This window comes from Camelus ferus, chromosome 3 (assembly GCF_009834535.1).
Source record: "Camelus ferus isolate YT-003-E chromosome 3, BCGSAC_Cfer_1.0, whole genome shotgun sequence".
NCBI classification, from domain to species: Eukaryota; Metazoa; Chordata; class Mammalia; order Artiodactyla; family Camelidae; genus Camelus; species Camelus ferus.
This window is the reverse complement of record NC_045698.1, coordinates 49,701,113-49,712,757: the sequence shown is the minus strand read 5'-3', so window position 1 is coordinate 49,712,757 and position 11,645 is coordinate 49,701,113. Positions and strand designations below refer to the sequence as shown.

General features: G+C 37.7%; 1 protein-coding gene across 1 annotated transcript in view; it reads left to right on the top strand.

Annotated features, from left to right (window-relative positions):
- Positions 1-1,055: 1,055 nt before the first annotated feature.
- ANKRD31 (ankyrin repeat domain 31) overlaps positions 1,056-11,645 on the top strand; it is a 109,657-nt gene continuing 99,067 nt past the window's right edge. The window contains exons 1-2 of the mRNA XM_032468389.1: positions 1,056-1,353; positions 9,951-10,024. Of these exons, the coding sequence (XP_032324280.1) occupies positions 1,259-1,353; positions 9,951-10,024 (169 nt within the window). The 5' untranslated portion in view covers positions 1,056-1,258. The remainder of the gene's footprint in view (positions 1,354-9,950; positions 10,025-11,645) is intronic.

Sequence of the window (11,645 nt, the reverse complement as noted above, 5' to 3'; positions counted from 1 at the left end):
TTAAAAGACAACCACTAACCACGTGTTTTAAACAGCAGTGGCTTAAATATGATCTATATAGTAAAATAAGCATGGCAAAGCCACTTCCTGTACTGAAAAGAGGAGTAAATTGAGGAGTCAATTGTCCATTTACTTGACAAACATTTAAAGACCCAATATGTGTTTAGACCCTGGAGATTTCAAGTTGAGTACTAAACACTTGCTGAGTGGAAGGGGTGTGTCTTTTCCAGAGCCTTTCTCTCACTTGGCAGGTGGCGCTCACTTGGCTTTATTTTGAATGAGTCTGAACTAAAAACTTTCAAATAGATTTAAATCAAATTCCAGTCATTTCATTTAAAAATAACTGGTTACTTTTGGAGGCTGCTAGGCACCAATGTTATGATAAAAATTTAAAAAGGGAAAAAATAAAGCATTTAATCTGCTTTTCCTACACAATATGTATTTAAGGGTAACAAACAGTTGATAAGGGAAAAATACGAATACAAAATACATCAATTAGATGCGTTGATGATCTAAAAACTTCTGATTAACATTTTTGTTTTGCCTATGTCAGGGGACACTTGGGGAAGGGGTATCAGAGGGATTAAGGAGAAAGGAAGCACTTTGTGGACTCAAACACACTCTTCGGAGCTAAGGTCACATTTCTGGCTTCAGAAACGTCGGGCAGAGCGACAGTTCTTTCCGGGTCTTGGTCTCACAAGCCCGGGTGCGAGGCAGGGGGCGTGACCCAGCTCTCCCGCCCTGCCAGGACTCTGCCTGTGGTCTTTCCGCCGCAACGCTTCCTTTCTGATGCCGGCGGACGCAGCTCCAGTCGCCTCACACCCTAGCCACGAAGGAAAAGCGCGGAAAGCGGATGCCGTGGCAGCGGGCCCCGCCCTAGATGGCGGGGACGCGCAAAGCGGGCGGGCGCGCGCTGCCGACCACTTCAGGCCACTTCCGGCCGAAGGAGCCGGGGGGGCGGGGCCGCGCGCGGCTCGCGGCGCGCGGCTCCGACGTGCGGCGCGCGGCTCCCCCTGCCGGCGGCGCGCGGCCAGTCCGCGGCGCTGGACCGCCTCCCCGACGACGCCCTCGCGGCAGGGCGTGCGGCGCTCTGTGGCCTCCCAGCGAGGCTCCGCTCTCGCCAAGAGTTTTGTTCTTAACTCCCAATTTCCCTGGGCTTCAGAGCATCTTTCTTTTTTTTTCCCCCCTCACTTTTATTATTATTTTTTTCGGTAAGAAAGGAGTTAGAGAAGGAGGATAAGAAGAGAGCGTGGCGAAGATGGAGGAAGGTGCGGACTGGGACAGTGATGAGACGGTGATAGAGGGGTCGGTGACGGAGAGCGAGCAGGAGGAAGAGGAGCTGCCCTGGAGAAGGTGACCCCCTTAGCGCCCGGCCTTGGAGAAAGTGACCGCCGTTAAGCCTGGGCGCTGGCGGTGGGTGGCCCTTGAGATCTGAGTGCAAGTTGTTACCAGCGGAACGTCAGTCTGCCTGTGGGCGGGAGTAGGCCTCGCGGGCCAGCTCGCTTGAGCTAAGACCTTTGTAAATAAAGAAGACCACAAATGCCCACCCTCCCCAACTTAGGGCAAAATGAGCTTTTACAGTAGGTGGCTTTATGGCGTTTTTAACAAGCCTTTTTTCTTAGACTGGGCTTTTTTGCACAGACAAAAAAGTCTTGTGTGTAAATTTCTCAAGTGCATTTGCTTCAAGCAACTCGTAGCTCAGGGCTACGAGTTGGTCAATATACTTTCTCTCAGGGTAAAAGAATGCGTGATGGGGGAGACTGGTTACTATCAGAGTGGAAACGGATGGTTTTTTAAGAATCAAGAAAAAATGGTAGTTTAGTTCATCAACACATAACCTAGTTCTCTGTGCTGGATCCAGGGAAAAGATAAAAGAGATGAGACCACTGCCTTTGAGGGACCTACAGGCCAGGAAAGACGTAAATAGATAATTTCGTTATAACGTGGGAAGTCCAGGGTTGGAGGTATACCCAGGCTGGTTTAGGAGCCCAGAGGGACGCTTACCTCAGCCTAGGTGGTCATCATAGTTTGCTATGGTTGACTTCTGAATAGAGGCTTGAAGGTGGGTTAGGAGTTAGATGAAGGAGAGGAGGTTTTCAGGCCAAGGGAACTGCATAGGTAAAGGTGTGGTGGTGGCGCTTAGCATTGTGTTCTGTGTGTTGGAATCTACAGTTGAGTGTTACTGAAGTGTTCAGTGCTGAGATGGGTGTGGTGAGAGATGAGCGGAGAGGAAGGTGGGGTAACGTCATGTAAGGCCTCGTATCCCTCACGTGTCCTGGTAGGGAGGTTGTAAGGGATTAAGTGGAGGAGCAGCACTGTCAGATTTTTATTCACTCACGCATGCCCTAGACTAGGGCTTTTCAAATTTTCATAAAAGTTATAAATTTCTTATAAATCACCTCAGAATCCTGTTAAAAGGTGGATTCCAATTCAGGAGTTCTAGGGTGGGGGTCCGAGATTCTGCATTTCGAACAAGCGTCCACGTTAAAGTTGGTACTGTTAGAGCAGGGATTAGTTTTTGCAAAGCAAAGAGGTTAGCTTTGGGATCAAAGTAGTTGCAGCCTGGGATGATGAGAGCTCAGCTAGACAGGAACAGTGGGAATAGCGGGAAAGGGACAAATCTGAGAAATCTTTAGGAAGTAAATTAGGCAGGAGACGGTGATTGATTAGACAGGGAGGATGAGGAAGGGGCAGCGATAAAGTGTGATATCCAGATTTCTGGCTCATTTATATATACAAACAGTAATATTTGCTCTTAGTGGTGTACAGGGAGCATTATGACTAACTAGTACATCTAGTCTTACAACAACCACCACCCTAAAGATCCAGAACAGTTCTGTTGACTCCAGAAAACCTCCCTTGTCCTGCCCTGCCCCTTTGTAGTCAAGCCCCTCCTTCCCCACTTAAATCACTGTTCCCTTCTGTGTAACGTATCATCTTTTTTTCCCTCTCTGCTTTCATTTTTTTCTCCCTATCTTCAGTTTTCTGCCATTTGATTCTGATGTGTCTGGGCATGCTTTTCCCTGTGTTTTTCCTGTTTGGGGTTCACAGACTTTCTCAAATTTATAAATTTATGTCTTTCACCAAACTTGAGAGATTTTTTTTGTCATGATTTCTTCATGTAGTTTTTCTGTACCAATCTTTTTCTCATCTCTGTCTGGGATTTTAAATGACCTGAATGGTAGACCTTTCGATAGTCTCCTAGATCCTTGAGGTTCTGTTAATTTTTTCAATATTTTCTCTCTCAGTTTTTCAGACTGTATAATTTCTCTTGCTCTGCTCTGTCTTCAGATTCACTTACTCTTCCCTATGTCATTTCCATTCTGTTGTTGAGACCATTCAGTGAATTTTAAATTTCAGATATTATAGCTCCTAAAATTTCCATCGGATTCTCTTACATAGTTTTTATGTCTCTGCTGAGAATTTCAACATTTTCATCCATTTGATGACTGTTCACCTTTATCTCATAGAGAATGATTATATTAGCTGCTTTAGTCTTTGGTTAATTCTGACTGGGCTTGTGGGGCTGGGGTATTGACATCTATTATCTTTTCTCTCAAGAATTAGTCAGATTTTCGTATTCTTCTGCATGTTGGGTAATTCTGGATTAGATCCTGTATATTTTGAATGTTATGTTTTGGACTCTTGTTCCTGTTAAAATCCTCTAAGGTGGTGATTTTTGTTTGTTTTGAATGACAGTCACTCTGATTAGGTTCTGACTGCACGTTCTGTTTTGCATTCTGTAGGCGGTGGTTACATCAGTCCAATTTTCAAGCCTTTACTGTGCTGTTTGAGTCTGTCTGACTCGTCTACCATCAAGGGTGAATCTGGAATTTGGATAGTAGTTAATATCATAGTTCGGTTCTCTAAGCCCTTGTTACGCTTCTTCTCTGTATGTGGGCAGCTCTGGCTTGAACCTGAGACTTACGTTGGAACAGATGCAGAATTAGGTTTTTCCCCATCCTGCTCTCTTTTCTTGAGGATTCTCATGCACCCTTCCCTCTCCATATGCACATGTTGGTTCATATGATCCGAAAGATAGACTTCTTTCAGTGTTAGCCTTCTCCCTGTAGAGCAGTTTCCTGCAGCTGGGGCCACCTTCAGGGTGTTAAGAGAGAGAAGAAAATAAAAGAGATTCTTTCCATAGTCTTTGGAGTATGGTTTTTATAGTAGGAGAGAGACATGTTTTCTCTTGAGTTTTAAGTGCCTAAGCTGCCATGGTTGGTAGCCGTATGGCTCTGAGGCTAAAGAGAGAAAACATACAAAAGAAAACCCAAGGATTCCCCCATACCTTTTGCCATTCAGGGTCCCCTTTGTCTAGTCTTCTGGATAAAGATAGAAGGGTTCTTCTGGAGTTTTTGCTGTCTCTGCCCACTGTGCAGTTCCAGGTTTAGGCCTAGGATCAAAGCTGGAGACCAAAAAAAAAAAGACCAAAAAACAAAACAAAAAACCCCAAACTGTGAAACTCACCTACTACAAGGTTATTATTTAGATTTAGACTTCAGTCCCCAGTTTACCTGCTATTGTTTACTTTTCAGATTAATCGGGTAGCTTTTAAAAAATATTCTACCAGAGTTTTTAGTTGTAATGAGTGAAGAACTAGGCTATACATGGCCTACTCCATCTTGGCTGGCCAATCTTTTTTTGTTCCGCTCTGATTCATTTTATAATGCTTCTCTGGAATTGCATAGAAACATCATTCTTTCAGAGCTCATAGCCCAAGGTTAAAAATTAGGAATGGAAATACAGAATCTAAGCACTGCTGGAGCTGAGTGCCGTTGCTTTTTTTTTTTCCCCCTTTCCTCTTTACTTACTTGTATGCAGTTTATTCTGGCTGTTTTTCATGCACAAGCTCCCAACTTCGACTGGCAGGAGGAGCACAGGTCCTGGTAGCTCAGAGATCCCCAACAGGCAAGACATACAGTTTTGCATAGTTAAATAATCCTAAAATATTTGCAGCTATTAAGGCCTGTTTGCTAAGCTCTGAGAAAGGGTTTGATGCTCATTAGGATTAGATAAAGCAAGTAAAAAAGTGAGGATGCCACTTGTTAACTGTGTCTGAAAAGTACTCTTTGAGAGTCTGGACTTGGTCCTAGCCCTTCTTGAAACTGTAAAATGCATCCAGTCCTTTTTTTGACTTGCTAGGTGCTGCTACTAACCTTCTGGAAGAATTCAAGTTGCTGACTAATAAGGTCTTGTTTTCTTATGATTTGTTTACTGCAAGGCAGGATTCCTTTTTCTTTCACGTGCCCTGGAAACATTTTATCAATCCTTATTTTCTGTCTCAGTCTCTGGTAAATATTAACTGCTCAATAACATTAAGGGGTATGGCTCAGACTAATGCTGTTCAGTACATTTAAACAGAACCACCTTATAAGATAGTTCATTGTTGCATGGATTTAGGTATATGTTCAGGTCAAATCATGTCCTCTGAACATTATTAATTGCATATAGTAAAAGGCTAATTGAACATAATACCCTGCCAGATGGGTGTTAATTCTATCCCTTAAGACAGGCTAGCACTATCTTCATGTGAGTTGTCTAGCTAGAAAATACCTGTTACAAAGGATGCACTTGGGGAAGGGAAAAATAGCCAAAGAATTAATAATCACATTAAATTAGCTAAAGAAAGCAACATTTTTGGTCAGGATGTATGTCAAAATATTAGCTACTCCAGTAATTAAAACAGAATGGTGCCAAGTACTATTTTTAAAAGTGTTACACTGAAAGGATATTTTAATTAGATTTTTTTAATAAGCCAACACCTTAGCATGACATTGTAAAAAATTTGATAACGTAACACCCTAATTGTCATGAAAAATTTCATTGTATTTTAACAAAGCAGTAAAAATTATTTCAAAATTTCAATCAGATGTTTGCCTGAAATTTTTCCTTTTAACCTAACCATCTAATTTCCCCCTCCCTCTTATATAGTTAATACCTTCTAGCGTCTCATCTTTCTAATATTTCAGTGACACATTTTATTGTTAAAATACGCTATCCATATGAAGTAGTTGGTGACTTTTGGAGTATTAGTTTAGTAGTTTGGCTAAGAACCCAATGAGATATTAATGTTTTATTTTCAGTCAATTTGTTGGTTGAACATGGATAAGTAATTTTTCTGATCTCCACTGCTTCATTTTTCTTTTAGTATTAAAAATAGCCATCACCCCTCTCTTAAGGAAAAAGTGAAAAAAAAAATGACTAAAGATTTATGTAAGAGAAAATTATCTCAGTTATTTGTAGTAATAGAAAATTAGAAATAATCTATATGTTTTAAAACATATAATGCTTAAATAAATTATGATTTATTCTTATGGTAGAGTATTATCAATGTTTGATGGTTTCAGGAAGAATTTTAGTGACATTGCAAATGTTTAAACATAAAGTTAAGTGAAAAATGTAGTCCATGAAACTTTATACAGACTGATGCAAACTTTATAAAAGAATTTCTGGTTCCATCACACATAAGCCTCCATGGAAAGAAAGCTGGAGGGAAATACACCAAAGTCTTGTTGTTTGTTTTTTGTTTGATTTTCAGTGAGATATAATTGACATGTATCATTATATTAGTTTCAGGTGTACAAAATAATGATTTGATATGTGTATATATTGTGAAATTGTCACTATAATTAGTCTAGTTAATATCCATTATCATACATAGTTATAATTTTTTTCTTGTGATGAGAACTTTTCAGATCTATTCTCTTAGCAATGTTAAAAAATATAATACAGTATTATTAATATAATCTTCATGCTGTACATTACATCCCTAAGGCTTATGTATTTTATAAATGGAAGTTTGTACCTTTTGACCCTCATTTACCCATTTTGCCCCTCCCACAAACCTCCCTGCCCTGAAACCACCAATCTATTCTCTGTAAGTTTGCTTTTTTATTTGTTTGTATGTTTTTAAGATTTCACATATAAGTGATATCACATGGTATTTGTCTTTCTCTGTCTGACTTATTTCAGTTGGTAAATTGCACTCATGTCCATCCATGTTGTTGTAAATGGCAAGATTCCCTTCTTTTTCGTTGCTGAACTTTCCATTGTATATGTGTATACCACATCTTCTTTATCCATTCATTGATTGATGGACATTTAGGTTGCTTCCATGTCTTGGCTATTGTAAATAATGCCACCAAAGCCCTAATACGAGTAAAATTACAGGAGATTTCTGTCTTCTTATTTGTACTTTTCTTTATTGCCCACATTTTCTACGGTTTTTTTTGAAGTGATAATGTATTTACATAGTCCAAAAATTTTTTTAAGTATTAAAGAATATGTAGTAAAAAGCCTTATCATCTCTGCTCCCTCAGCCATGCTGTTTTCTTTCCTATAGGCAACCAATATATTTGATCTTATCCTTTGAGAAATATTCTCTAAGTATTCATAAGTTTGAGAACATATATGAAATTATTTTCTAAAAATAGAAGCACTATGTCAAAGAGTATGTGTGTTTGTAATCTTAATAATTGAATTATTGGGTTTTTGTATCGTAATTAGAAAGGCCTTCTTTCCTTTACAATTGTTAGAGAATCCCTCCTTGGTTTCTGTTAGTACTTTTTGCTTTGTTTATAACATTTACATCTTCGATTCATGTGGATTTTTTTTCTGGAGTACTGTGTGAAATATGGACCCAACTAAGTTATTTCCTGATGTCTCCTTCATTGTCCTGGTATAATTTTTTGAAGAATTGTATCTTTTCCTCACTGATTTGGGATATCACCTTTTAAATATACTAAATTCCCATATCTATGTGAGTTTATTTGTGGGGGGGTTATTCTGTTTATTGTTCTGTCATCTTATGTCAGTTTCATATTAAAAACACTTTGTATCCAAAAATATTTTAATGTTTTGTAGGTCATTACTGCCTAATTTTTCTTATTTAAAATTTTTTCCTGGCTGTTCTTATTTATTTTACAGGAATTTTAGAATCAGTTATCTAATTCAGCAAAATCTTGTTGATACTTTTATTGGTATAATGTTAAATTTGTTAATTTACTTATGGAAAATTAGTATCTTTGTGCTACTTTAAAATTTTTTTTATTAGATAGAGTTTACATACAGCAAAATTTACTCTTTTTACTGTGCAGTTCTGTGAGTTTTGACAAATTCATACAATTTATAATAACCATTATCATGGTGAAGATACAGAACAGCCCCGTTACCTTCCAAAATTCCTCCATGCCCCTTTTGTGTTATTTTTAGATTAAAAAAAATCTCAAAATTTTTAAGAAGTAAAATAACCCCGACATTTAGGGACAGTAAGATATATAGATTGTTTTACTTGGAAAAGTGCACTACAGTAATGGCATTATCCATATTTGAATAATGAATTTTCAATCCTTAGTAATGGCCAGTAGTAATTGAGACAAAAAAAGATACTTACTCTCCTCCCAGAAGGAACTTGCATTTACTCGCATAGTGGATGTGCTAGGAAGATTAAGGACTGGAGTCCTTTTCATTGTTAATTTTGTTGGTATGATGTTTGGGGTTTTTCTTAATGGTACTTTAATTTTTCTTTGGTAAGCTGTTCTTTCTTCATAATGTATGTGAATTTATGTATGTGATGTGTGTTTGTGATTAGGAATGGGAAACATGAGACAGTTCTGTAAATTTTTAACTAAAAGATTTTTTTTCTTACTTCCACAGTCATCTTTTAATAAGCTATTAAAATCATTTAAGAATCTACACAATGGTGTACTATGAATTTATAAAAAGGAATGAGGACTTTCTTTATCCTGTAATCAGTCTACTGGATATATTAAGTAAAAAAGAAAGTAGGGAAGCATGTGTAGAATGCCACTGCTTATCTAAGAAGAGGTGAGGACACACACATGTATTGTTTATCTTTCCAGAAACACATTGGAAGGATAAACCATACAATTTTTAAAAATGGGAAGGGAGAGGACAGGTGGATGAAGGGACAGGGATGAATGCTAGACCTCTCTAAATAGATCTTGGTTTGTACATTTGTCTTTGGAATGACAAATGGTGTACCATTAAGAAAAACCCCAAACATCCTACCAACAATGATGTAAATGGTTTACATAATTATAAAACATAATAAAATTAACATGAAAAAAATTCTTAAAAAGCAAAAAGCAAGGTGAAACAAGTGAACTTATTTATGTATTGATTAGTAGCATACTTGTACAAAAAGGGATTATTTTAAGTGCCTTTAAAACATAGAATTTAGCTAAACATGCCACATGTGATATATTCTAAGGACATAAGGAATTGCAAAATAACATTTTTTCAGTAATCACATAGCTAATGATAATATTAGTATTGTGGACTTCCAACGTGATATCCTATTCAAAGGAACCAAGGCTCCGTGAGAAATGATGGGGTTCCAGTTTTAAAGCAGATGTACTAAGCTGAGCCTGGAATTTCCTGTCTTGGGAAGTTAGGGAAGACTAGTGATGTAGCAGTTTGCTTAGGCTGTCACAAAAATACCACAGACTGGGTGGTTTAACCAACATAAATTAATTTTCTCACAGTTCTGGAGGCTGGATGTCGAAGATCAAGGTGCTGGCAGGATTGCTTTCTCCTGAGGGCTCTCCTTGGTTGCAGGTGGCCACCTTCCTGCCGTGTCCTCATATGGTCTTTCCTCTGTGTGCATGCATTCCTGGTGTCTCTCTCTCTCTCTTCTTTTATGGACATCAGTCATATTTGTCCCTTACTCCCAAATGCCCCAAAATAACAGAATATTTGTAAAAATGAACATGACCGCATGAATAAGTCTTTATTTTTCATCTTGGATAAGTTTTAAATTAAAGGCTACATTTCTGAAAAAAATACTTTGATGTAGAAATACTAATAGTGGTGTAACTAAGACTTTTAGCAAAATTTAGGTATAATTAAAAACTGACAGTTAAATTGTTAGTCTTTGTTTAGAAAACATCGTAACATCTGTACCTTCTTTTTTTGGTGTTTGGAAGGTTGCTCTTTGATCAAGACACATCTCTTAGACGTGAGTTCAGTCTCCATCCTGGAATAAGTGGAACATGCAGAGGTGAGAGAGAATTCTTTTCACTAAGTTGCCCCTTTAATTTTCTAAGTATTATTATTCCTTTAACTTCTCCTTTTACATTTAGTTTTTTTCTGTAACTTTCACAGAGTTAGTTTCTTACAGGCATCTGTAGTAGACCCTGAGATCTATTACTGTAAGGATAGCAATGGGGAGTGTAACCTCTGGAAAATATTTACGACTCCTAGAGAGGGCTACAGAGATGTGAAAGTGGCACTCAAATAGCTCTTCTTCCGCCACCCCCCAAATCTCCAGCTTAACCCTAGAACTTGACTATTTGTGTAAATAAATAGTAGTTTTAAATAACCAGTCTGATTTTTTTCAGACTAAAATTAAGATACAGATATCCTTGGTATATATTTTTAAAAAGAGCCTTTCACCTACAAATTCACCATACCTCCTGAGTCTACTTCTAGATCAATTTAAACACTTCTAGAAAAATATATCACTGATTGTCACGGTTAAAAAAGATCAGTTCTGCAGTAGCTGTTTAAATAGTAGGTTATTTCCTTTTATGATTTCTTCTTGTGGGCCATTTTTTACTTCGGAGGATGTCTCGAAATAGGTGTACATTAGAAGGAAAATCTCCTAAACATCATGAGAATCTTCTTGTATGTATACAGTTGTCCCTGGGTATCCACAAGGGTTTGGTTCCAGGGGCCCTCAAGTATACCAAAATCCTCAGATTCTCAAGTTCCATAGTTGGCCCTTCCCATCCGCAGATCCCACATCCATGAGTTACATGAGGCACGGATTATAAACACAGTACACAATCTGATCAGTGGTTGGTGTCATCTTGATGCAAACCCCAAGGATATGGAGGGCTGGTTGTATTGTCTTTAGGAAGAAATCCTCATTTAAGTGGACCTGCATAGTTCAAACCCCTGTTATTCAGTGGTCAACTGTAGTTCACAAACTCTTCAACGTACATCATCTCACCTGATACCTCAATGGCAAGTTAGTTTCATCATAGAGTAGTTTTTCCTGTGTGTAATTGGAAGGGACAGTGTGTAATATTGGTCTCCAGAATGTGTTCTTATGGTGTATAAAATGCAACTAGAAGTTAGAGATCTGTTTTAATATTCCAACAAAGTTTTTTCCCTCTTTCCTTTCCTTTCCTCTTCCAAATGGATAGACATTAATTATTTTTGCTAAGTATTAAAAGTATGAAATATTTTTAAGATACAAAGTTATGTAATATAGAAAGTGAAAGATTCCATCCCCTACTTTTCTCTGTAATTCTACATGCCAGTGTTTAATGTTTAGTATTCGTATATCTTTCTAGATTTTTGTATACCAATATAAATATATGTATTATTTTCATTTATTTACTTTTTGTGGGGGGGTAATTAGGTTTATTCATTCATTTATTTATTTTTTTAGAGGAGGTCCTGGGGATTGAAACCAGAACCTTGTGCATGCTAAGCATGTGCTCTACCTCTTGAGCTGTACCCTCCCCCCATAAATATGTTTTTGTAATATTTTGTAATTTTATAATTTTGTAGTATTTTGTAATTGTAATATTTTGTAATATAATATTTGTAATTAGATTTGTAGGTCTAATATAAATATCTTTTTCATGATTAATATTATACTACATGTTTTT